At 40.4% G+C, this 27,065-nt stretch overlaps 3 protein-coding genes across 3 annotated transcripts; 2 read left to right on the plus strand and 1 right to left on the minus strand.

Annotated features, from left to right (window-relative positions):
- Nucleotides 1-2,991: 2,991 nt before the first annotated feature.
- On the plus strand, nt 2,992-4,037 carry LOC131685513 (26S proteasome non-ATPase regulatory subunit 9). The gene is made up of 3 exons (XM_058969303.1): nt 2,992-3,186; nt 3,245-3,565; nt 3,626-4,037. The coding sequence occupies exons 1-3, from the start codon at nt 3,082-3,084 to the stop codon at nt 3,851-3,853; spliced, it is 654 nt and encodes a 217-aa protein (XP_058825286.1). The 5' UTR covers nt 2,992-3,081; the 3' UTR covers nt 3,854-4,037.
- On the minus strand, nt 3,902-19,508 carry LOC131685506 (pre-mRNA-processing factor 39). Its single transcript, XM_058969294.1, has 8 exons — nt 19,400-19,508; nt 18,976-19,121; nt 17,692-18,745; nt 17,313-17,422; nt 17,111-17,236; nt 6,061-6,335; nt 4,606-5,994; nt 3,902-4,546 (listed from the first exon to the last, which is right to left on the minus strand). Exons 1-8 carry the CDS (start codon nt 19,443-19,445, stop codon nt 4,282-4,284), a joined length of 3,411 nt encoding a protein of 1,136 aa, XP_058825277.1. The 5' UTR covers nt 19,446-19,508; the 3' UTR covers nt 3,902-4,281.
- Nucleotides 19,509-24,913: 5,405 nt separating this feature from the next.
- LOC131685521 (transcription factor grauzone-like) lies at nt 24,914-27,008 on the plus strand. The gene is made up of 3 exons (XM_058969315.1): nt 24,914-25,158; nt 25,222-26,610; nt 26,665-27,008. Exons 1-3 carry the CDS (start codon nt 25,039-25,041, stop codon nt 26,923-26,925), a joined length of 1,770 nt encoding a protein of 589 aa, XP_058825298.1. The 5' UTR covers nt 24,914-25,038; the 3' UTR covers nt 26,926-27,008.
- The last annotated feature ends 57 nt before the right edge of the window (nt 27,009-27,065 follow it).

The following is a 27,065-nucleotide window of genomic DNA, read 5'->3' on the forward strand; positions in this document are numbered from 1 at the left end:
CAACTCCACTAACCAAGCTGGAGTAGAATAAAACTCATATAAAAATAATACGGATTTCATCTAGAAAGTATGTGATGAGAATCTGAATTTCACTTAACATATACATGCAGAGAGCATTCAACAATAAGTGTTTCACATCAAAAATCTTTGCAATTTATTTTTCATGATAATCATCAATAAACAAAGTGAAAGTAAATTAGTCGGAAAATGTTAGTTCAACTTTCCACTATGGAATATGAATTTCGACATAGTTTGAAGCCGATACTTAGGCCTTGGTCGGAGTAAACGCGTGAAACTCTGCTAAAGCGTACAGCAAACCAAAGCGAGCTGAAATCTACGGAAAGTAGAGACAATACAATACTCTCGAATGATAACGCTTCTGATTAGTCGTTTTGACAGTCGCAAGAATTAGAAGCTGGGCCGTTGCATGATCTGGATTCCTTAATGAAAATACATGATCTCAAGGAATTGATCGACAAAATATCGTGTGTTCTGTTCAAGTCATTAGCGGAGTTGTAGATGTTTTGAGTCGTTCCGAGAACTCCATTGGAGATATCGAAGCATACCGTACTATATGAAGCATAAAAGAATTTATATAGCCCATCATAGACGATCGCCCTAGCGCCAATGATGTGACATCAAGAACGCGTCATAGAGTCTTGATTGACACCCTTTGACACAAGTTTGACCGTACCAACCAGTAACGTGGGTAACGTCGTGTAAACTACGTGTACGAATTGCCAATTCACATAGCTTAGTTAAATGCATGTAGTAAATTATACAAAACTGTTCTTGCAGGAATGGTTTTCGCTAAAAAATGGAAATTTTGGGGTAAGGTTGTTTGAAACTGTCATCAAGCTTTTTGTAACCCATGAGTTAGCCGCCGATTTCTCCTACTTTCCGGTTAAAAAATCGACGATTTATAAGTTTCTCAGAACATTACAAATTCATTACGTTCAGTAATAATAAATATGAAGAGAATTTTTACCATAGGCAGTTATAACTGGTGCTACTTCAGGTTCGAGTGATTCTATCTTTCCTAGATATAGGATCCTAAAATTAAATATAATAGGGATCTTTGGTTGATTCTCCATATTAACAAGTCGGGCTCTAATCGGGTTTCGCAAATTTTAAATATGCTGGTTCGGGCCGGGTTTCCAAATTTTAAAATTCTCGGGTTCGGGTTTTGCAAAATTTTTTATTCTCTGGCTCGGGTCGGGTTCGACTACAATTTCCCTGCTCTGACAAATGGTCAAACCACCAGGGTATCGTAAATGCTAAATAAATTATAATTATGAAATAAGCTTCTGATATCTGTGACACTTGGCACCGTTTTAGGCCATAAGAAACAAAATTCAATCTCCCTATTCTACTAGCAAGCTCTATTTCTCTTATTTGCATTGAACTATCACATAGGGTGGGTGCTCCTATAGTTGAGATGTGCCAATTGTTGCAGTAGTGAGTTATACGCCTAACTAAGGTACCAACCATCAACAAATATTTTTTTATCGATTCATCGCACTAAAATTATGCGACAATGAAACTGTTATCCTTAAAATTTGCTCAAATAACTATTGAAAAAATTGATTTTCTTTGAATTTTGAGCTATAGTTGCAAGTCCCATAAGAAAACAATGGGATTTGCAACAATAGGAACCGAAATTAGCGATTGCACCACTATTGGTACATGTGTTCCTATATAATGGTTTTGAATACATAAATTGGTTAAAGAACCGTCTTTATATTTTTTCTATGAAGTAGGGATTGAAACTAGGGGCAGATCACTCTAAGAATGTAAAACAAATTTGCATCAAATTGAAAAAAATGCATTTAATTTCCATTTTCGCATCAGCTTTGCACTGCCTCGCAGAAAAGTTTTTTTAACAAACGTCCTACGCTGATCCACTTTGTTCGACGTTTTGTTAAATCAACGCTTTTTCTTGAAAAGGGCGATACTAGCAGTGACACCATTCACAGAAAATCAATAGTGAATATTTCAAGGCTTGGTTTTATTTCCTATTTAAGAACTATTGTTTTTTTTACATCCTAGATTGCATGATTCAGTGATCGAAACCCAAAACTGCATAAAGTATTTGAAATTATTAAATTAAAATTTGTTTTTGCTATTTAAATCGACAAAATGATAGTATCGCCCCTTTGGCGATTGTTTACTTTTTCGGTCCCACCTATCAGCATTGAAGTATCGCCCTTATGTTTTTTTACAATAACTACCGTTTTACACCACCGATTTCGTCCGTGTTTTTTCAATAGAGATCATTGTTACTATTTACAGCTGGTATCAGCTTGATTATCCAAAAAAAATTCGAAAAAAACAGTTTCGCCTTTAAACTGCTAGCAAAATAAGTATCGCCCTTCTTGTTTGCATGGAGCGTGGAGGGCGAAACTTTAAATAAACAAATAAAAATACAGTTTCGCCCGATGTATTTTTTGCTGTAGTTTAAGAAAGCAATATCGTAGAATCCAAAGTTTTAGGTTAATTTGTTGCGTTTTAAAGCCCTCATTCGCATGTATGAAAAAAGCCTTATGTTTACATTTGTAAGTATCGCCCTTTTCACAAAAAAGCGTTGAAATGTAGGGCTAGGTTTTCTGTAGGGTTTTGACGTCTTACACGCAACGCAAACAACATTGCACGCAACGCAAAAACATTGCACGCAACGCAAAATACATTATGAATTTCTATTTTGATGGAAATAAATGCATTTCATTTCGCTGATTTTTAAAAATGCATCACAAGTGTTCTGACCCTAGGATTGAAAGCTTTCGTTTAATGTACTAACATTGCTCATCATTTTTTAGCAAAAGTTTTCCTTAAGTATGCGACTGTTAGTACATCCACCCTACTTCAAACAATAATTTTATTTCCCACGTTCTGCTTTTTTACTGTGCAAGTCATCCACTTTTTGTCGCATGTATCAGAGTTGGTTAATGTGAAACATAACAAATGATGCGTGCAACACAGAAAAATCGAACTGTCATTTTCGATTATTTTTGTTGTTTCATTACCACCTGGGGGACATTGCGACTTGCGAGTAAAAATCCGATTTTCAACTAAATTCTCAAAATGGTAGTTCCATCCAACACATCCCGCGACATTGTTTTGGAGCTGATCAAACAAAAGGAATCCATTGAAGGGAAAATAAATGATCAAGGCAGAATTCTGCAAGCGGTAAGTGGAAGAATGTTGATCAATTTAGGCAGCGTCATTCATTGTTTCCTTCCTTCAGAATCAGGTGGGCATGAAGGACCCGCTGGTTGACGGCAATGGCTATCCGCGTAATGATATCGATGTATATCAAGTGCGACAGGCTCGACATCAGATTATCTGCCTGCAAAACGATCTCAAAGCCATTATGAAACAAATTGAGCAAGGTCTGCATACGGTACATGCTGAAACGGCAGCTCAGCAACGGGAAAACCTGGGTTCTACAAAATTGCTGGACATGGAGGTGGATGGGGAAGGTATCCCAGCGATTCGGAGGACGGGTCCTGTGAAACCTATCGCTAAAGTTAATGTGGTCAGCGATGGCTCTCCTGCGCAAGAAGCTGTGAGTGAATAGGAACTTGATTTTTACTAGCAAAATGTTAATTTTATTGATGTTTTCTAGGGGATTGCCTTACGTGACGAACTAATCGAGTTTGGTACAGTCAACGCTGCTAACTTTCGGGACCTATCCCAGATTGGTGTTCTGGTTCGAAGCTGTGAGAATAAATCCATTCCTGTGAAGATTCGCCGCGATGGAAAGATAATAGACATAACTCTTACGCCGAAAGCTTGGAACGGACGAGGGTTGCTCGGGTGCAACATTGTTCCAATGGAAACAACAGAACGCTAGTGAGCAAGCTGCATTCTTTTTCTGTTCTACGACGTAAAACGATTTCCATACTCTGTGTTGATTGAAGCAACATAGCTTTATTTTTATCATTTAGTTCCCTTTCATTCTAAAATTTTTACCGTGCTACAACACGTTTGTTTCTCCAATCATGAGGAGTGAAATAAAAATTATGTGTAAGTTGTGACCATTTATGTTTCATTCCTGCGTGTTTAAGTGCTGTAAAAACCTAGACGTGAGAGATACAAATCTCTCGTTTTAATCTAAATCAAAGTCCGATCCAAATAAGTGTTCAAGTATCTAACGCAAACGTGTGTGTTGAGTTGTGCTAACCCTACTATAAAACAATGTTATAGTCGTATGTATAGAAACGGGATAAACAAAAGACAGACATAATTATTAGAACCTGACTACGCCGGATTCTGTCTACCTTAATAATAACTTCCATAACCGCTCCACTGACTGTACCCTCCGTAGCCAGCTTGGGAATATTGTTGATTCCAGGTGCTGTAACCGTACGACGAACTGTCCCCGTATTGATACTGGCTGGATTGGGCTGCCGTGGTCCCATAGTAAGCCGGAGTTGCGCTAGCATAACTGTAGCTTCCGGCTGCATAGCTAGCAGCAGTTCCGCTAGTACCAACTGCGGCACTGGCCGCAATTTCCTTTGCCGATTTTTTGGGCGGTGATTGTTCCCTAGAAAACACAGTGTTGTAAATAAAAGCAACAAACACTACAAATGATCAACGACTTACCTCTTCTTTTTCGCTTCATTCGCCTTGGCCATTATCGACTGCAGTGCCTTTTGTGCCTCCTGCAGTCCCTTGGCGGTACTTCCGAAATCTTCCAAGAATTCGACCTTCCTCTGTGCAAACAGCACTTTCTGATCCGGTTCCACGCCATCCCGTCCCATAAACTGATCCATGATCTCGAGTATCTCATTTTCGTCCACTGTTTCCCGCTGCAGTGACAAATCAATCAACTGCAGAGCAACTCGCGTGTTCGATGTGTCTTTCTCGAGATAACTCTTGAGCACCTCATGCGCTTGGTTGAGATCCTTCTTAATCTTGTTGAGGAATCGGGCGTATTTGATGACCACATTACCGGCTATTGTTCTGTTCTTGGCTTGCGCCAGATACGTTTGATACAATTGAACGCACTTGTCGTAGTCTCCACGGCGGCGCTCCAAATTTATTCGCCGATAGGCAACTTGCATCAGGTTCGGACAAACCTTCTCCAGATTTGCAAGTATGTCGGCGGCTTTGTTGTTGTTGCCCTGAGCTTCCTCAAATGCTGACCACAACAGGTGCAGACTAGGTTTGTCCGGATGGTGAATCGTGCAGGCACGTTCATAGGCGTCTCGGATCCGTGGAATAATGTCCGGTTCGTCCGACCTGCTGTCCAGGTAACGAATCAGTTTGAGCCAGAAATCGTCGTACAGTGCGCAAGCAATCAGACACCGTTCAAACAGTACAAGAATACGCTTCTCATCGCCTTGTTCGATTTCAAAATCGAGATATTCCTTCCAATTTTTCAACTGGCAGCGTTCCAATGGTTTAACATGGAAATATGGCCGTTTGATACCTTCTTCGTAGGTCCACCGGGCGGTCACTGCAGCGACCGTAGCTTTGTGGATTTTCTTTCTTCGGGAAATAATTTTGTCTTTGATAGCTTCAGCTTCCTCCGGACTGTTGACGTGATCATCTGCTTCCTTTTCCTCCTCTGGCTCAGTCTCCATTTTTTCATCCGGTTTTTCTTCTTCCACCGGTTCTTTATTCTCTTTCTCGTCCTCTTTTGTTTCTTCACCACCTATCGGCTTAGTCTCGTCCGTTTCCATCGGTTCTCCTTTTTCTTTTACCTCCTGGTCTTTTTCTTTTTCCTCTTTCTGCTCCTTCGCTTCTGACTCCTGACTTTTAGCACGCTTGTCTGATTTATCCTTCGATTTAGACGACTTGTGATCATCGTGTTTTTCCTTCTCCTTATCCGACTTACGTTCCTTGTCTTTGTCATTTGAGCTGGAGCGTTTCTTCTCCTTTTCTTCCTTGCGCTTTCGTGCGGATTCTCGAACGTGCGCACGAAGCCCCAGAAATTCCTCCTTACTGACCAGTGTATGAACTGGATGATTGTTGACTACGTCTTTAAAGCTACAAACGAAACAAAAGTTCACGGTTATTTTCCTGAAATATTATAAAATTCAACATCAAACTCACTTGTCAAAGTGATTCGCGTATCCCTGGGTAGGCGTCGCCAGCAGCCGATCGTGCAACGCGATCACCTTGTCCATCCGTTTGCCCTCGTTCTCCCATTTGATGTACGCCTCCCAGAGTTTATCCGAACGGAACTCCAGCCCGCAGGAAGCCAGGGCACGTTCAAACTGCGACCGGATCACCGCTTCGTCGTCGGCTTGATTCGTCTTCACGTGGACCAGATAGTGGATCCACAGATCGACCGACAGTGGGATCGCCTTCAAGCCACGTTCGAATACCTACGGCGGCGGCGGCGGTGGGGGGAAGGGCAGGTGCCATAACCGGTGATAGGGAAGAAAGAGAAAAAATCCAGATGGCGGAAAGGAATTTCCGTTGTAAATATGTGACGTATCTCATTGCACTTACATAGAGCTCAGAACTATTTTGCTTTACTTTTGTGCGACAATGGGGCTAAAAGTCGACTGTTTGTGAAGCGGCAATTTTGAACGGAGCGAACTTTCCTGTTTCCTACGCTTTCAAGTAAGTAAGCTCAAGTAATTTACAAATCATTCTAGTACATAATATAATATATTATTTGGACCCTAACGCTGTGTAACATTTATGGTGATTATTTGCTCCCTGGTCACGTTAGCTCTCTGCCTCTCTCTCTATCTCTCGTTGAGTTCGCTTCCAGTGCTGTAATGTGCAGTTCCGGGTGAATGGTCAGGTATCCTATTGAAATTGAAAATGGTTTTCACCATGCATTTGAACATGTATATTATAGGGTATTATACAAACCAAACTCCAGTGAAAATGGGGTGACGTTCTGATGGTCGGTTGTCATCATGACCTACCGGTTCCAATCGATAACAAGACGAACTACAGAAGCGATGGAAACTGATGTTTTTTTTAAAGTGCGGAGACATGAGGGATGATCCATAAATGACGTAGCTTTTTTGAGTGATTTTAACACCCCCTCCCCCATCATAGCACAAATTTCTATATACCCCCCTTCGTAATTACGTAGCTTGACGATAACTCTCACCCCCCTCCTTGTCAACGTAAAAAAATAAAGAAAATCAAAAACGATGTTAATTAGATGAAACAGCAAGATTGTCGTGACATCCCCCATTCCTCTTTAAAAAAGCTACGTAGCATGACATGCCCCCTACCCCCTGTCGTCACACATCATCACAAAATACAAAACTCATTACGTCATTTATGGAGGGTCCCTAATAATAATTAATCAACAAGGACAAATGTTACAAGCACGTTCGATGATCGTTCAAATTTATTAACCCTTTCCCGCTTATGGCGTCTGTAGAGCACCGTAACTTTAAATAGCTATAACTTTTGGTTGCCACAAGATTTGTTTAAAAAAACTGGTTTAATCCACCTAGTGGTGCGATTGTGTCTTTCTCATTTATCCAAACTACAGCTTCAATAGCTGGTTGTGTTCAATATAATTGTGGAAATGTCTATTAAATTCTTATTGCACTTAGCACGTATCCCACGACTACCACGAAAGTCGACGCTGCCCCACTTTAAACAAAAAAGTGTAATATTTAGGGTAAAATGCCTATTTTCATCCTATTTGGGAGAGTGCCTCATTATTTGATATTTGAAAACCGAGATAATAACACAAATGCCCTGAAAGCGGTGAAAGTGCCTCCATTGTTGCCCTACAATTTGACTCAATGCGTCGAATAAAGATGGCAGACGCTGCTCTAACCAACAGCTTCAAATGGGTAGGGTGAGGTTGTATACCATTCCCCCGAAATCCATTTCCCAGAATTCTATCCCCCAGAATGCCCCATGCCTCAGAAAGTCATTCCCAGAATGTACCATTTCCCAGAAAAGTTAATATTTTTATTCATTTTTGAGTGGTGAAACCAAAGGTTTGCGCATTACATACTTCAAGGAACTGATGCGGTGTAAAGCTGCTGAGGATGTGCCGTCGTAAGCGTCAGTTTCTTGCAAGCAAACCTGTTATCCTGTCGTATAACCGGCTTACTCGAACCTAGGAATTGGTTCCTTCTTTCAAACATGAGCTGTTCTTTGAATTTGTATGCCAAATAACTCTTGCACGCAAACTTGTGATCTTTTCATCTGCCCGGTTTATTCAAGCATAGGTGTTGATTCCTTCTTTCGAGTTTTCCTTGAATCTATATTAAAATCGAAATGAAAATCTGCTCTAAAAACCCACCAAACATTTTGACAAATGGTTTGGTGGGTTTTTAGAGCAGTTATCTTTCTATTGCATTGGAAATGTTTCGTACGCAAATGTGCGATCCATCCGATTGCTCGGTTTACTCAAACATGTTGCACTAAATACATTAGAAAAGTATTTTCATACCTTGTGCCAAATGGTACATATACCACAAGTAAGAGACATAATACTTGACAACAATTCTTCGCCAATGTTAGCGGCCATTTTGAATTGAATATATTTTTAGTTGGGACTGTTACCGCATTTGTGATTATGGCGCCACGGATATATGCGCAAGTATACGGGGGATAAAGCACTAATGAAAAAATGTTCCTGGGCCTGACGGTTAACTAATTTGTAAATGAGTGGTTGGAACCGTGTACACTCAGGCTTTTTACGCAGTTTTTTGAGCGGTTTTTCACGAGGTTTTTTTACGCGGATTTTCCAATAACAACATTTTTTTCCGCGGATTTTCTAATTATCGCGGTTTTTGCAAAAATATTCCTTTTGAATGCAAAAGACTTACTTTTTTCTGAAAACATTTCTAGGTCCTAATAGATGCAAAGAACTTAGAAGAATTTTGGCAGATTTTATTTTGCGCGGATTTCGCAATTAACACGGTTTTTGCAAAAAATATTCTAGGTCCTATTGAATGCAAAAGACTTGATTTTCGGAAAGATGGTAGAAACGGGTCTGGAAGACTTCTTATGGCCCGCACCTCAGCAATATGGGCATTTTCGGAATGGTCTTGAAGAGTAGGTGCCAGAAATTGATTTTTGACGCCATTTTGAAATTCAAGATGGCGACTTCCGGTTTAGCGAAATTCGCTATAACTCAATCAATATGGGTATTTTCGGAATAGTCTTGACATTTCAACACAAATGGTATGACAATTCCATGTAAAATATCACGCGCATTAATGTATAGTGCTATTGACCTCACAACTCGCGAAATTTGTGCTGTCACAGTCGATATGACTTCAATTACGTCTATTGTTCGGTATAAAGGTATACCTCGATTTAACATACATTTTCCGCACAAAACATGTAGGTTAAATCGAATTTTATGTTAAATCGAAACATAAAAGAAATGTATGTTTTCGAACAGAATTATTTTATTTATCGCTCGAAATATTTGCAAGGATATTACTGATTGAATCCACCTAACAGTGACATAGAACCCATATACTCATAACTAAATAAATAAATTCTCAGCAGCTGAGATCTCAGACAACATATTTTTTTACTGAAATCTTAGTGAAAGTCACATTTGACAGCTGAGACTCGAAAAATATTTCGCTGAAAATCTGTAAAACCGTTTTGCTGAAATATCAGTTTGAAAATTTGCTGACAATACCGCTCTAGAGACCGCGTAGCATTTGATGGCTGAAGCCAAAAATTGATCCACTGCTCTCCGGCGGCAAAAATGGTAGTCTTCTTTTCATTTTTTGGATTTATTATCTAGATTTCTATTTAAACACGAAGATTTATTATGGTAAATAATATAACTCCCGGGGAACTACTACCCAGAGCCTTTGAACATCTTGAATCGCATGCAAATGCCAGTTCAATTTTTTGAACCCCTATCTCTTCTCCTTTTGTTGAGTACGCAGTAATATATACAGAATCCAATCACAACTTGTGTCGGACTAACATCGTTTCTGTGTCCTTCCTCTATCTACATTAAGTCATGCCTTGCTCCTGGTAAGCTCGCAATGTTTGTTTAACAATACTGATAAATGAACACCGTGAGCTTACCAGGAGTCGTACATTGAAGGATGACTTGTGTCTTTCGTCGTTATCGTCTGTTGATTTTCTGTGCAATTCCAGGACTGCCCGTAATCTCATGTTAGTCCCATGTAGATATGGAACCCCATATAACATGGGACTGATTTGCGATTATGGGCAGAGGAGGTGTCGATCCACAACGAGTTTTTCTCTGAAAAGCTCGAGTTGGGTGCGTTCACCACTCAACCATCGAGAAACTTTCATGATCTTATTACAAATTCCCAACAGTTTCGTAGTCACTGCTATAGTCCCAATACTAGAGCTTCCATTTCCCGACGGTTTCCAGCTTCCCGGGATTCGGGAAATAAATAATAAATTTCCCGGGAATACAGAAGAAAAATAAAAAGGTGAATGATTTTCTTGAAAACAAAAGAACAAATTGAAAAGTTTTCAAACCCGTTTGATTGTATGTATATCTGTCCTAAAGCAGTTGTCAGAAGGTGGCAATTTGGTGGCCTACACATCATTCATAACTCGTCAATAAGTTTACGCAACTTTTTCTTGACTATATGTATAACCTAAATTTTGGTAATTACGATTACGATTGGGACGATATACCAAACGCAGCTACTGGAGTTACTGTCCAAAATTGGATTTCGTTGTTCTGATACGAAAGAATGTGATCAATTTAATGCAAAGCACCTTCTTTGGTAATTTTGAGTGAAAAAAATGAGCTGCTTCAGGGTAGTGTGCGGTTACTTCCGGTCATTTTGAATTAAGTGTGAATTAAAATCAAGCAGATAATGGACGAACTGTGCAGCGGTAGATGAAACCTTCCATCGATTTCCTGTTACGGGCAAGTATCTGGATTGATTGATCGTATCCCCTCAAAAATCCAGCCTACATCCTTGAAAGCGACATTCAAAGAGTTTGGATGCGCATATTGGACAGATATAACGTTATGTATTTCTTTTCATGCATCCAAAAATTACAGATATTACAGTTACGGTATAACAAATAAGACGAAATAAACATTCGATGAACCGACCAAATATTGCTGCAGACGTTCTAGAAACATTCCTTATTTTAAATAGCGTTTGCGTTAAGCATGATATCACTACAATCAATCTCAAGTTTTTAAACAGACACACATCGATTTTTTTAGGAAAGTAACGCAATTTCCATTACTAATTTGATTGCAAGCCCTTTCATTCAAGGTTTGACTATTAAAATTAATTTTAAAAAGAACATCATTTAATTTAGGGTAGCTCAGATATCAATTTGAATGACACTGAATTGATGGAATAATTAGGCAGCCAATGTAAGGAATCGCCCAATATTTACATCATAAGACAGAAAAGAGGTACTTGGAAGAGGTCGTGAATAAAACAAACTCACTCATAGTAGCAGCATAAAAAAAGGCTTGTCCGCCTAGAGTTATGCCTTCTACTAGTCTGATCAAGATAAAAGTACTAAACTGTCTGGTTGATGACTTCCCCTTGAGTTTTTTCCAGGTAGGCTTGCCAAACGTACATTCTGTGCACACTATAATTTTAGAGCACTGGTAGAAACGGCTGGTTTGGGGTCAAGTGGCAGCACTGGTGAATCGCCCGGACGTGTTGTTTGCTAACGTTCAATATTTCCCAAAGTTTTCTAGTGACATACATACATCAATAGGAAAATGAAGTCAATCGTTCAGTAGGGCGTTTTTTCTGTTGAGTTACGTGTTAGTATGTTGAAGAGAGTGATTTTGCCATTGAAGTAAGTGAAGCAAGCCGCCAAAAAATACGCCCGTTCGTTCCGCTTAGTCCCTACAGCACCATCTGGACCTGAGTAGCTGATGCAACAATTTCACGGGTGAAGGAGAATTCTTTACAGAAATTTCATGAATTTATTTATTCAGAGCTGGTGAGATCGTTTCATGTCACTTTTCAATGCTTGTATACTATCCAAAATATTTTCCTATTGTAAATACGAGCCAGAATCAAAAATATCATTTTTCATTCTGTGAGTGAGAATATATTGCAAATATCCAATTGATACGTGAATTGATTCACGCGGGGTTTATTGTATATGAAGGCGTCTTCAGAATGCACGTGTAGGAACAGGTATTCTTGAAATGGGTCGTTGGATGTACAGTAGAGCTATCGCCTTTCATTTCCAGGGCTAAACATGTATAGTAAAAACCCGTTTTTATCAGCCCCTTGGTGAATTTGAGGCTGATAAAACCGGGACATTGATAAAATCGGGACATATCTTTTTAAGAAACCGAAGCTCTTAAAATATTCTGCTTCAGTCCCTAGATATAGCCTCATAACCTTTCTTGATTATTTAGCTTAAACTTCGCTTAAGGGGTCTGATAGCGCAAAATATTTTTTTTTGTATATTTCAGATCTCTAAGATAAGAAAAATATGCTCAAGAAAGGATTTGTTCGAATTCACTTTGGTTTGTCTGCTAGAGTCCATCAAATTACCATCAATTTTCATATGAAGCTGATAAAATCGGGTCAAAAAGCTGATAAAATCGGGGGTGGCTAAAATTGGGGGCTGATAAAATCGGGTCTTCACTGTATACATCTATCGATGAAAATAAATATATCATTACATAGATGCAGGCAAGTTTCTTCCATAAAAGCACTGCTGGACAGTGGGAGATGCATTGTATACACACACCCGCACTGGTAGAAACGGCGGCTTTGGTTGATCGCTTGTGCTTGAAGACTTGCAGATTTACTTGCTTGGTACATGATGAACATTTGATTTCGTTCCGTGCACATCTTCAAAATCCTTGCATTTTTTTTTTCATTTTGTTGCGCAGTAGATAGCCCTATTAGAGAACTAAAAACCCCATCCGATAGTCGTACGGATTTATGAAACGTACAGGAATCATCAGTGCATTTCCCATACAAGGAAGGCTACGCAATCACTCAAACTAGACTTTCAATCGAGACCCGGAATGTCGAGTGTCACATACCGTTAGGCTCAATTCGTCGAGATCTGAAAATGTATGTGTCTGTGTTTTTATATCAAGGTTAAAAAGCTTCAAAAGCCTGTAGCCTGTATTGCATTGGCAGGACTCACTTTCGTGCCTCACCACTAAAAACAGTTCTTGATTTTCTTCCTTCCTTTTGCCCGACGAAACTGCATCAATGCTTTTCTTCGTGGGGAGGCACATTCGATCTTGAGATACAGCGAACTAAATAATTTCATTATCGCGGGCGCTATCTAGGAACAGAATTTAAAACTATTCGATCTTCCAAAGACTAGCTCTTGATCCTTCGAACAAGTTTTTCGAAAGTAGTGGCCCTGTATATGGTCGGTGTTAGGTCAGACCGGACTAAGTGACAGTGCATTGATTTCGAGAAAAACGCGTTTAAAGTTTGAATCGCAGCATCCTTTACATTATAATTGGAAAATAATTTTTAGCATAATTCTTGTTTATTGTTTCATATTTCAAATCTGGTAAAAGTGGAATGTAGATGAAGAAATTGTTTATCCAGTGCTATCATTAACTCATTTTTTGATGTTTTGCGACTTGGTCCGGTCTGACTTAACACCGACCAATATGATCGAGATATTTCGAACAGAATGTTCTTTTTTCGAACTTTCCATTTCGTTTGTTCCATTACCATTATTTTAACATTCCATTTCAGATTTAATGTTGTGTCGGTATATAAAAATGATATCTTGACCAGAACATGTTATGTTAGGATTATAGGTTGGTATAACATTGATGTCGTTGCAATAAAATGATACCGGGAATCTCCAAACTGTTGTACAAATTACAACAGCGCAAGTGCTCGAAGGTTAAGCTGAAGAGACATGTTTGTATACGAATTTTACAGACCTAATTTTGATTTGCTCACGAATTTTTCGCAGTTTACTTGGAGTATCGCTTGATCCATTAAATTTCTCGTCCTTTCGGCTATTTAGCTTCCGGATTTCCTCTTGTTTTCCATCATCTGCATACACTAGACATTTAGCTCCGAACGCCTATTCGGATAATCGCGGCAATAAACTTCCGTAAACCATTTAGTTCCCGTTTTCGCGAGCCATTTCGCTTCCATCTCAATGAGCCATGTATTCCTCGTTGACAGAATTTCTTCCGATACCGATGCCCGTTGCTTGAGTCATTTAGTTCCCAGTTTTGTCGCAATCAACTCGGATAGTTCATAAATCATACTCAATGGGCCAACCAGTAGTTGGTGAAGTCGGTGCGGCGATACCGGAGGGAGCGTAGCTTCCGGTTCGCTGAAGCCTCGACGACCCACCGCCCGGAGCTTCTTACGACCTACTCAATCTAGTCCCTGGCGGTAGAACTAGGCTGCTCACGGGCTTCGGTGTGGCGATTCCGGATGGTTCGTGGCGCCCGCTAAACTGGCGCTTCGACAAAAGCTGTGGTCGCTCTAGCCGTCTTCACCTTAGCATAATTTACGGTATTTCAAAAATTCAGGCTGTCGCCGGCTGACACGCCCAATAACACAATTTCACACTTCCAGTCGATGATATATATGCCGACTGCGATTTTCGCCTCTTGCTCTCTTTCGGCTGCTAATCAATATTACCTCTGTTTTATGATGGACAATCGTCTCCGTGGCGAGTGCCTCCACCTCTTCAAGTGGTTCCCCAATTATTTGGCACATCACATCATCCGTGAAACCGACAGTCAGTACAACTCTGGGCAATTGCTTCCCAGCTAGCACTGTTGAAAGCATTCTTAAGGTCTAAGGTATCCACCACTCAATAGCGATATTCTTTTCTCTGCTGTCTCCGCAGCTTCCACAACCGTTCGGATGGCATCCACTGTAGACTTGTCTATAAGGAAGCCGAATTGCATGACAGGCCGTTATCACGCTCCGTGTACTTGGCTAGCCTATTCAAATTACTCTCTAACTGTTTTCTCCGACTGTACCAACATACATATTGACCTATACGTTAAAAGATTTCCAGAAGGTTCTCCCGGCATCAGCTGCGTCAACTGCGCTTCCAGTTATCGTAACATCCTGAATATATCCGGCTTCTCCTGTATCGTTATTGGTCCTGCTCCTTCTTCACTTTCATGGCTTAATGGTCCTCCTCACTGTACGGCAAAAGCAGCCATATCGTTGGTTCATACTGTGGGAAAAGCCTTTCGATGATGACCTCCATCTTCTCCGGGCTCCTTTCAGGTGGTGCAGCTGGGCCTTTTATCTTTGCCATGGCAACTCTGTAGGCGTCTTCTCGAGAATTCGCGTTGGCTTTGTGGCAAAGTTCCTCAATGCAGGCATTCTTGCTCAACTTGACTGCTTTGTTGGGAGCGGTTCTTGCAGCTCGTCCCCCTTTCGGTGTCATTACAAGCCCTCTGGCTTCTTCAAGCTCCGGAGGCAACTTATACGTAGATCGGCAATCGTGAACCAACGAAAATTTCAGCTCATTTATCTCTGCAAGCTGTTGTTAGAAAACAAACGGTGAAAAATGGGCATTCAATGTATTGTATTGTACTGGGGCTTCAACCTTGACGGACTATTTACCCTTAGGCATTTAATACAGTTTTTGATGTTCCACGCTAGTAGAGTATTCTTACATCCGCAATGCAACAGCAAAAATGTGGAAAATAGTAGAAATTTGATCGGATCAGGTCTTATTTTTATCGTGATTTGTGATTATTGTTTGCATTATGTCACAATGTTGGTAACACTTATATCCTTTTCGATTGATGCGCACCGGTGCAGTGGGATGCACTGATTTTGCACATTCGAGTAAAAGTGCAGAAAACTGATACTTCTGCTCGAAAGTGCAAAACCAGTGTACTCCACTACGCCGGTGCACTACCATCAAATACGGTATTACTGACAAATCAGTACTAGTGTCGAAAATGACAGCCACTTTTTGATGGCGCAGAAATTTCAATTCTGTAATGGTCTTATTGTTTTGTCCAACACTGTGAATATTGTAACCATTTCAAATTTTTGGGTTACTTCATCTCGTTAGTAACAAATAAAGTAACCGAAACTAATCGATGTCCCTGATACGTAAACTATCAAAATGGCCAAAATTTAAAAAAAAATTGATTTGTACTGGAGACGTTTTAGTGTTAAATTCGGAGTGATAGCCTTTAGAATGAAAAAGGAGAGAACCACATAGTCATAGCTCAATTATTTGAACGCATCTGAAAGAGGCACTAAAATAAAAATCGCCATCCACCTAAATCCTGTAAGGGAAGTAAGATATTTGTATTAGGGTTAATCATGCCTTAAACCTAGGTATAATTGTACATTTCATAACGAGCAGTATTTCATTCATTTCATTGTTTTACTATACTTACTAAGGTCGATGCGAGAGCGTTAGCTGGACCAGTGAGCAGGAGATAAATTTACACTGTACCATAATTGTATCAAAATAAATCGATCGCATCGTACTTTTAGCAAAACAAGATTGTTTTGCTTTCTGAAGGTACAAACATATCACAAATAATCACCAAAAATATATCTTAAGCTAAAATAGAGACCGATTTTTAAACTTCTGTTCCACTGACCTATTCTATCTAAATTTGTAGCGAATGATTAGAACCCGTTGTAACTGATATGGTACAATTACTGTTCAGTATATAAGCTATCGATAAAACGCGATATAATTTACTAACAACTATTCAAACTAATGACTGTGATGATCGTCCATAAACTGTTTGGTCTCTAAAAAGTGAACTGTATCGAATTTTTTCATGGACAACCATGGACGTGATCATCTGCAAACACATGTCCAATTAAGTTCCAATCCAGACGGATTCTATGTTCTGCTGTATATTATCGCTGATTATGAAGAATAAATCACAATACGTTTTTGTAACAAGAGTCGCCCAAACTGAACCACCTTTTTGGGGTAGGCTTTGCAGCGACCCTTCGGGGTACGAGTCAGTCTGGGCAACTTAACAACACAAAACAAACTTTGTTGAATCTAACACTTTCCCCTCGCACGTTGAATATGCCTGACGCTGTGTGTGCCAGCTACATTAACCGCCCTGGCGGGCACATCCGCTGACCATCAGTGTCGTATGCAGTGCATTTTATCGACTTTGTGATTTGCGGTCAAATACTCGAGCACGGCGGGAGGTAAAGAAATAGTAACATGAAAACGTTGGCACAAATTGATAGCCACTTACCTCTTCGCACTTCCGCTTACTGCCCTTGCGTTTCTCGTAGTCGGCGTACTTGCGCCAGTAACCGTAGCAATACGGATAGTGAGCCAGAAAGGCATCGTATGCCTCACGGGCGGCCTCAATATCGCTCTGGAAAAACGACAACAAAGTTTAAATGCTCGTCAGCTAAGGAGGGAACTAGAGCGGTAGGGTATTGATTACAAACCTCTTGATCTACATATTGAAGAAGATAAGTCCATGCTGTAAAATCTGTTGAATCGTCGTTGACTGCTTTCCAGTATTTGTCTAAATCGGGTAGTTTCTTTTTCTCAGGTTCTGAAAGGAATAGAAAATCAACGTGTACCAATGTGTACGAGTGTGGGATCATAGTTTAGTTCCCTATGTTCATATCCTTGATCTGATATACAATCTTGTACTTACAGATTTTTATAACAAATAAAACAACAAATAACAATTACAGCGAGTTTGAAAAGACAAACGCTCTGTGGATTTTTTTTTTACAATTTTTATATAGACTGAAATAAAAAACTTAAAACGATCCAGTCGACGCTAAAAAAACAAAAGAAAAATGCCCAAGAGCTCACCTGCAGGAGGGTCCACCTTGGTTTTCTTTTCCGGGGCTTCGACAACCTTCTCCGATGGTTCATCATCCTTTTCCAGTTTTCTTTTAGACGGTTCCTTCTTGTCTGCGTTCTTCGGATTCTCCGGCGCAGTTGGCCCATCTGCAACTTCCTTTGTTTCAATTTCCTCGGCTACCTCCTCCGTTACCGGCAACGTCTTATCAGGTAGCTCCTCGTCCGACACGTTGTCAGTGTCCGCCGGTAATTCGGCCTTTGTCGCCACTGGCAACTCCTCGTCCGAAACATTATCCGTATCGGCTGGCAGTTCCGCCTTTTTGGCTGCCGGAAGTTCATCGTCCGACACATTGTCCGTATCGGCCGGCAGTTCAGCCTTCTTTGCTGCCGGTAGCTCCTCGTCGGAAACATTGTCTGTGTCTGTTGGTAACTGCGGAACAAGCTTCTCCGACGAGTGCGGTAGTTCGTCCTCAGACACGATCTCGGCATCTTCCGGTAGCTCGGCTAGCCGTGGTCCGGGTAGTTCATCATCGGAAACCTCTTCCGCATCTTGAACCTGTGGTTGAACCGGTCGTGGCAGTTCATCCTCCGATACCATTTCGGCATCAAGATCCGTGTTTTTCGAATCTTCCTCATTGAAACCATTTGCAAGATTTTCCGCCAGGGCATGATCGCTACTACCGGTAATATCGGCCTGATTTTCACCATTTAGCGGTTGCTCTACCGTTACCATGTCAGTCGCATTCTCAATTGCAATCATTGCTGATTCTATTTGCGAGTTCTCATCAACTACTGACGGCAGACTGTTGGCGTTTTCCTCGGCAGCTAAATCCGCAATGAAGACGCTTTCCTCTGGTGGCGGTTGGGCAGTGATCGAATCTTCCTTGTCGGAATATTTTTCCTCCTGCTGTTGTGTACCTGTTTCCACCTGAAACTCTTCGAACAGATTGGTAGAGCTCGCTTCTTCGCCTAGTTTGTTTTGTACTTCTAAAACCGGAACGATCAATTCCTGCAGTTGTTCCATAACTTGTTTCGTATCGGGTTCGTCTGAATCATGCTGAACCTGTAAAAACGAAATCACATTGCATCATAATTCTATCCCATCACTAATTCATGACTATTCGTGTACATTAAAATCAGTTGGCCCTTGCGAAGTCTTCTCGGAAGGATAAAACGCATGAAGACGTCGCATCCCTCTCGGGAGCAAACGGAACAACGTCACGTTTCCTCAAGCTAATCGCATTTGCTATCATCATGAAGGCAAAAGTAACTTCAAAATACAAAACGGCTTACCTCTTCAGCAATAGTCTTTTCCGGTACATCCTCTTCAGTCTCCGCTACTGTTGCTTCCGTTTTCTTGTTCCTGCGAGTCGCTCTGGGAGTAGTTGCCACAGTTGGCTGTGAAGTTTTGCTTTGTCTAGAGCGAGTTGATCGACGACCTGGAATGGAAAAAAAATTAAAGCGATAAACCAAACAGCGCTACAGTAACCATGCAACGAAGGCGAAAAAACAGCATACGCGACAAAATTAATGGCGGAGGCCCTGCCGCTGCTACAAGGAAGCTCCACACACGCAGTCTGCCTTTTTAGTTCGCGAAATTTCCAACGAAAAACCGCCGGTTCGGCTTCAAATTTACGATATTGTTGAAGTTTGATTGCTTGGCCAAATTATGGTACTGTTTTGGAAACGAAAAAGATCATTTTTTAATCGATTTTACCTGTTTCTTCCGGTACGGTGACGTCCTCGTCACTCACGCTAGCCATCTTTTTTTCTACTTTTATTCAGCAAGTCGGCGGTTGTTGAGTTTTTTTTGCGTTTTCACCTTTTGACAGTGAAGCTGAAAATGAGGGGTCCACCAGTTTATAAAGTAGCTCATTAAAATATCGAAATTCAAGATAATGAAATAGAAAGGTGTGAGCCTTGGACGGGTCACCGCAAACCGGCAGTGACCTGTCGTTGTGAACCGGACCGATTTTAATTTTCTTAAAATGGACAGTATATGCAACGTTGGTATCTGGGTAGTATCGTAATATCCTGGCTATATATCAGGTCAAATACGCAAAATGCAACGACGTCACTTGCAATTTTATTATTCTACTCAACAGTTATCGTTAGTGTTGTTTTACACAGCTCCAAGTGTGAGCATGTGTCTTTTTTGAATGTTGGTTTCTTGCATAATGAAATCAATTGGCAATTTGCGGCAAAATTAAACTTAGTCAAGCGACACCTATGATTCAGCTCATGAACTGGCAACTCACAAGCGAGTCGTACACTGAAAAAATTCAAACGTTAATTCTATTTGCTTCAAACCGCTTAAAATTCATATGAAGAAGAAATGCTATTGTTATCTCGCGCACACATACCTTCTATGTGTCAACTGTATAAACTATGTATGCACACACATAAGTTATATGTGCATATTGTTATAGAATGGGGTTTTATGTACCTAATAGTTATGAAATGTGCATGTAAGATTAATATTTCTTATAAATACACACATTGGGTTTATGTACCAGCAAATAGTGTCTATATGCCTCCGTTAATTGCAAAAATCTATGTGTAAAATCAATAGGCATAACGTTTACTTTTTTTTAGTGTAGCTTCCAACAAAAACTTCAATTTATTCTTGGAAAAACTAGTGCCAAAATATGAATGAATAGAGTCAGAAATTTAGTTTTATTTGCAATTATTCTGAAGTAACAGTCTATTTGGCTTTGATAATAATTATACAATTCTTTGAAATGTAACCGCGGTATAATGCTGGTTATAATGTTAATTGATAACTAAGTAACCAAATTACTTTTCCTTGACCTCATTGAAACGACGGCAGAGAAGGATGTACCTGAGCCAGTCCGTGGCTCCTTTGACGATCTTGTCTCTTACCAGTTGCGTTGATCCTCCATTAGCACCTCCTATTGCCGGCGTTGATTGCTCTCTTCTTTAAGGAGTTTTCTCTTATTGAAACACTACGGAGTTAGTATCACTTTGAAACTTGAAACTTAATTTATTCAAAAAATATTTACAAACGTTATCTTAAAGCTACATGTTGCCTGCGCGATTCATATATCGCAACGGGAAAATTTGTCCCTTTTAGTTTTTAAGTTTTTCCCTATTTTCCTGTTATACGGCGTAGATTTCCTATGGCCTTAGAAGGGCGCAATTCCTATTTGTTTACTTATATATTTGGCCCTGCCTCTTCAAGACTGACGTATTTAACCACAATACAGATTCTTTCTATTCAATCCTAGTCCAGTCCCGTAAGGGCTCACAAAGTATGCGTTTACATTTGTACTGCTTTCTAAGGTTTTATTGCTATCATAACCGCAGAGAAAGTGAGAAGGAAAAACCAAAGCTAGCTAGTCGGACTGCATATTGCATGCTTATGTAAATTAGGTGTGGGAGGTTGGTAAATTGACAGAGTGATCCCTTTTTCTGTGTTCTTTTCATTCTATTTTCGGGATTTTAAGATCAACATCAACCTTCCCTACGCGATGCATCGATACATTACTTATACAAGGATGGCAATAAATAACAATCTCGTTTGCGCGGCAACACTGATGTACAGTGTAAACTAACAGATTTTCGTGCACAATAAAACAACAAATTACAAAATTATAAAATACTTTTCATAAATAAAGTTTCTACTGGAAATCGAGTTCCAATCAGTACTAATGCTGAATTCTTTGATATTTTGGACTACGTAGGACATTCTGGACATTCTATCAGAGAGAATGATCAGCCAACGACGATCGGCTGTGTATGATGCAAAGCATCAAACATTACGTAGTTGAATTTTCTCATCCTATCCTATCTTTACACCATTTCATAAATGTTTTGACCTAGGAAGAACGGGTAATGATGTTGTGGCGGCTACGGGGCAAGACAGTGAACAATATTGTAATGAGCATGGCTTGATTTGTGGCTTGTAGCTGAGGCCTTGTTGAGGTGCACTTGAATAATGTGACGAGCTTCCAAGGATCAAACAGATTTCTGTAAGAGAAGATCCGTACATGTAGGGGCAGGCAGCCACATATATGTATGTAAAACAACCGAAGGCGTAGGCAGACACATACATGTATGTATAAAATAACCAAATGGGTATTTCATCCTTCGCATATTCCCCTCATAAGAAACGCATTGGAACACTTGGTGCGATCGATCAAGGTACTGATGGTGGTGCTCAATCAATCGACACAGAAGCTGTACATTTATAGACTATGGCAGAAACCATTATAAAGTCGAGTTTACTGACGTGTTTTCCACTGTACTCCGAAGAACAGAAGGCACTCACTCCCAATCATTTTCTATTGAGAAGCTGTAACGACATTCAACGACCAGCAGTTGCTGCAAGGGATAAAGTATCGGATAAAATATTATCCGGACGTATTCTGGCAGCGATGGGTACTTATCAGTTCTCAACGTGACACCGTTCTACCAGATTTTCGCTTTGCTCAACTTCTGCTAACTTTCTGCTTGGCACGGTGGCTGGGAAGGGGATCCTCGAATGACCGAAGATGACAGCTATTGGAATTCACCGTTGGGAAAGCGATTTTTAACGTCAAAGGGGATAGCGCATTTTCCAATTGTCATTGCAAGATCTGCTGACCTGTAATACGAATATAGTTTTATCCGTATGTGTGTGATTAGAAATTCTAAAATTAGTGTTTTAATACATTATCTAGTTTAAAGGATTATTGTTCTCGAAGTTTAGTTTCTCTAAAAATTATTTAGGCTTTATCTAATTAATATAATTGAAGCCTGATAGAAATGCAATCAGAGCTTTGCTTTTGAATTCACTCCAGAATAGTATATTAAAATTTGTTGCTGTGCTGACCTATATCAGACAGTATAATCAATCAAACAGGTTGACACAAATAAACGTTGGAAAATAGTTCCCACCTTAAACTAATCAATCCCTTTTTTGAGTTGAGAGCTCCCCGTAGAAAATCCTCCCGATTTTCCCAGCGATTAAATCGGTTTGCGTCGGTGCAATCGGCCGACTATGCCACCAATTAATCGATTGATTGTTGCACCGACTCTTATGGGAGCTTAACATGGGCGTCTGCCGACGCGACAATCGATTAAATATGACCGACAAAATCTGTTGAAATCGGTCTATTTCAACCTATTAAATCGGTCGATTAGTTGGTAGTTTAAAAATGGAACAAGATTTACACAAATTAAATATGGCGATTAACATACTGGTGGGAATTGTTTACCGACGAAACCCAACGTAGTCGGGTAATTAATTGGTCGACCTCAAAGCACCCGATTTAGTCGGCCGACTGGGAAATTTCACAACTGTCAAATTTTCTATGGGGCTATTCTCAAGAACTCTGTGCAAAACTAGGGGCAGATCACTCTAAGAATGTATAACAAATTTGCATCAAATTGAAAAACATGCATTTAATTTCCATTTTTGCATCAGCTTTGCACTGCCTCGCAAAAAAGTTTGTTTAACAAACGTCCTACGCTGATCCACTTTGTTCGACGTTTTGTTAAATAGACTTTTCTACGGCTCATGTACGTACACGCCACATGACACAAATACTACATCACAAGCTGGTGGAAAATAATAAATAAAGACGGCAAAAGTAAATGGGATTGTTTTCAACCAGGAAACTTCATTAGTGTTCGTGAGACCGGTCGCAAAGAACTCAATGTAGGGCTAGTTTTTCTGTAGGGTTTTGACGTCTTACACGCAACGCAAACAACATTGCACTCAACGCAAAAACATTTTATTTTGATGGAAATAAATGCATTTAATTTCGCTGATTTTTAAAAATGCATCACAAGTGATCTGCCCCTAGGTGCAAAACGAGTAGCTCAGATCAAAGCTATCTTGCCCCTCGACGGGGCTCAGCAAATTACATTTCGGAACTACACACATGTAGCCCTGCGAATAATATTAGAAATCACTATGTTTCGCACCGTTTGCGCAAGATGTTCTCACGAAATTATAAAAATGAAAGTTTTCCCTCGTTTTCGTAAGCAATTATCAACAAATTAAAAGGTGATATGTTGTTTAAAAGTTATTTTCTTACAAAAGTTTACAGAAAATATATCCACTATGACAGAATAAAATGAAATCAGCAACACTTTACTACTAGCGCTATCTATGAACGTTTTCAACGTAGAATCGCCAGTAGAATTAGATGAAGAAATAACAAATGTGAGTTCCACTGAAAATTCTCCAGCATTTCTGATTATTAAACATTATTTTTCGCTGTAATGTAACAATAAAAAATGCTGTAGTATTGTTGTGTATTTCTATTCGGGTAATTGGCGATTTGCGGCAAAACCAAAATTAGTCATGCGACACCTATGATTCAGCTCATGAACTGGCAAAGTGATACAATTTGCTTTTTTTCACCCGTAAGTGAGTCGTAGCTTACAACAAAATCTTCATTATCTTCTCGGAAAAAGCTAACCACTGCCAAAATATGAATGAAACGAGTAAGAAATTTAGTTTTATTTGTAATTATTCTGAAAGTACAGCCATTTGCAACTATTTGACTCATACATTTCTTCGAAATGTAATCGGGGTATTATTGTGGTTATAAAAAATCGTTCCATAAATAAAGTTCCAACTCGAAACCGAGACCCAATCAGCACCAATGTCAAACTCCTTTATATTTTGAACTACGTAGGAGATTCAGTGAAGACTATCGGAGAGAAGGATCGGCTGTGCATGATACAAAGCTGACACTTTCCTATTAGCCGGATATATTCTTTCCTCGCGTGATCTGGAGAGTTTCATGAATTTACACCATCTCATGAAGGTTTAGCTTAACTTAGGACGAACGGGAAATGCTGTTGCGGCGGTTACGGTGCTCAACAAATTACATTTCGAAACAGCGCGCATATAGCTCTGCGAATAATATTAGAAACCACTATGTTTTACACTCTTTTCGCAAGATGTTTACTCATCATCTGATAAAATGATGATTTTCCTCCATTTTCATAAACAATTATCAAAAAATTGATCGGTAATTTGGTGTTTAAAAGTCATTTTTACCAATGTTCACAGAAAATATATGCACTATGACAGAACAGAATAAAATCAGCAACACTTTCCTTCCAGCGCTATCTGCGAGCGGTTTCAACGTAGAATCGCCAATTAGGTTTCAACAATGAGCATGTCTTTGCGTAACTCTTCTATTATATACTCTGAAAAATGTCAATTCAACACAAAAACGACAATCCTGAAGGGCGAGCCATCGGCAGATTACAAAAAACTCAAAAAGTGTTTTGTTGACACAACAGGACGAAGTTCTCCTCCATAGGCTATATCGCTAGAATAACGAATAGTGAAAATATTCGGCGATTATAATTAAGCCTATTCCGCAGGTAACAATGACCACAGTGAGACCGTGCCTAACCTGCTTCCGAAAAACGGACAACTATATGCGCATAACAGACGAAACGAATGCGGACGATGTAGAACGGATCGTGACCACCCACTTTTGGTTCTCGGTAAGTTTAAATCTGATCGTGTTTTTTTTTGCTCGAGATAATTAATACGTATTTACGATTCAGGAAAACGAGTGTTTCGACAGTGTCCTCTGCACCAGCTGCTGGGAAAAGATCGATGAATTCCACAAATTTTACAGTGAGGTCAAGCGCGCTCACCTAGAGCTGGGAGATACGATTGAAGTACAGATCAAAGTGGAGCCGTTAGAACAACCGCTTGGTGCTGTAAAGCGAGAGGGCGTGCAGGATGAGAAAAAGGAAGACCAGGTGATGGAAATAGTTGAGTTGGAAACATCGGAAGCGAAGGAACCCGAAACTTCTCCGGAGGTCAAAGATGAACTGAAATCAGAGGAACCGCTGACACAACCTGAGGCCGTGCCCGTGAAGAAGAGTAGGCGTGGTCGGAAAAGAAAAATAAATTTATCTGAGTCGGAACCGGAATCCGAATCTAAACCGGAGTCGATAGCTGAACAAGTGAAGGAGGCTTCGTCTTCAGAAGATTCCGACTGGGAACCGCCTCAAATAGACGATTCAGCAGATGAACGACCGAAAAAGAAACAGAGACGGTCGAGAATCATGAAACAGCCCAAGAGGAAGTATGCTCCTAGGAAACCCCGTAAACCGGAAGAAGAACGGTCACAGAATGCTAAAACAAAGAATGACGTCGCAAAAGAGGACGAATTTATTCGCAAATACTGCCCGATATTCTGCGATAAATGTGACTTCAACTCGGATACTTTTGGGGAATTGAAGACACACACGACGATGGTCCACAACAGTAATCCGATGGTGGTTTGTTGCGAGCACAAGTTCTACAAGCGATCGTTCCTCTACCAGCATGCTCAATACCACGAAAATCCGGACAAGTTCAAGTGTGAGCCCTGCAGTAAAACATTCCTCAGCGGATTGGCACTGAAACTGCACATGGACTATACGCATGTAGCGGACGAGGAGAAAATTTACAAGTGCGAAATCTGCCAGGCAAGTTTCGCCAAACACTATCATCTGACGTCGCACCGGATGAAGCACACGTCGATTGCCGAGAAACGGTTCTACTGCGAACCGTGCGACATTGCCTTCCGAACGAACCAATCCTATCGCACGCATCAACACTCAAAGCATGGAGCCGCGGCGAAGTATGTTTGCGATATATGCGCCAGAGGATTCCGTCAAAAGTCCGATCTGATTACACATCAGTTATCGCACAGTGCCGAAGGTTTGGAACAGCTTAAGATTCAGTGCGAACACTGCCACAAATGGATGAAGAACAAAAAGTCGATTTGGACACATCGGAGGATCTGTCAGAGCGCTGGTCCGGTCGCTTGTGACATTTGTGGCAAAATGGCACCGAACCCGGAACAGCTCAAGAGTCACAAGAAGTTTATGCATCAAGATCAACGTGTTCATCAGTGTGGCTACTGCGAAAAGGCGTTTAAACGTCCGATCGATCTGAAGGTAGGATTCCTTTTCCGCTAGAGTCGGTTGTCTTTTATCAGTTTGATTTTTTAGGAACACGAAACTATTCACACCGGAGAGGTTCTGTACACGTGCAACTTCTGCCCGAAAACGTTCAATTCCAACTCGAACCTGTACTCGCATCGGCGGAAAATGCATCCGATTGAGTACGCCGAATGGAAGTTGGCCCTGCAGTTAAAGAAACGACCTGCTCCGGTACCACCTGCGAGCAGTTCTGCCGTTACCTCTATACCGCCGGAGCTACAGCCGTTCATACCGGTTCTAATGCCGACCGATGGAACGAACTACGTTTGAGTAAACTGAAACAGAACCATTATTTCGTAAGTAGATTTCTCTGTTTTGTGCTGGTATTCGTTTAATTGTGAGACACTAATCTAGCGAACAGAGTGCTGGGTTATTTCAGTTACTATCCGAATGTCCGAAAATCCGAGCCT

This window comes from Topomyia yanbarensis, chromosome 1, assembly GCF_030247195.1.
Source record: "Topomyia yanbarensis strain Yona2022 chromosome 1, ASM3024719v1, whole genome shotgun sequence".
In the NCBI taxonomy this organism is placed as follows: Eukaryota; Metazoa; Arthropoda; class Insecta; order Diptera; family Culicidae; genus Topomyia; species Topomyia yanbarensis.

Bases quoted from the DNA above. Each gene is read 5' to 3' on its own strand.
- LOC131685513 (XM_058969303.1), top strand. From the start codon at position 3,082: ATGGTAGTTCCATCCAACACATCCCGCGACATTGTTTTGGAGCTGATC. The intron at 3,187-3,244 runs GTAAGTGGAAGA...TCCTTCCTTCAG, and splicing joins AAGGCAGAATTCTGCAAGCG to AATCAGGTGGGCATGAAGGA. The intron at 3,566-3,625 runs GTGAGTGAATAG...GATGTTTTCTAG, and splicing joins GCTCTCCTGCGCAAGAAGCT to GGGATTGCCTTACGTGACGA.
- LOC131685521 (XM_058969315.1), top strand. From the start codon at position 25,039: ATGACCACAGTGAGACCGTGCCTAACCTGCTTCCGAAAAACGGACAAC. The intron at 25,159-25,221 runs GTAAGTTTAAAT...TTTACGATTCAG, and splicing joins CCACCCACTTTTGGTTCTCG to GAAAACGAGTGTTTCGACAG. The intron at 26,611-26,664 runs GTAGGATTCCTT...TTGATTTTTTAG, and splicing joins AACGTCCGATCGATCTGAAG to GAACACGAAACTATTCACAC.
- LOC131685506 (XM_058969294.1), bottom strand. From the start codon at position 19,445: ATGGCTAGCGTGAGTGACGAGGACGTCACCGTACCGGAAGAAACAG. The intron at 18,746-18,975 runs GTAAGCCGTTTT...TCGTTTTTACAG, and splicing joins AAAAGACTATTGCTGAAGAG to GTTCAGCATGATTCAGACGA. The intron at 4,547-4,605 runs GTAAGTCGTTGA...TGTGTTTTCTAG, and splicing joins AATGAAGCGAAAAAGAAGAG to GGAACAATCACCGCCCAAAA.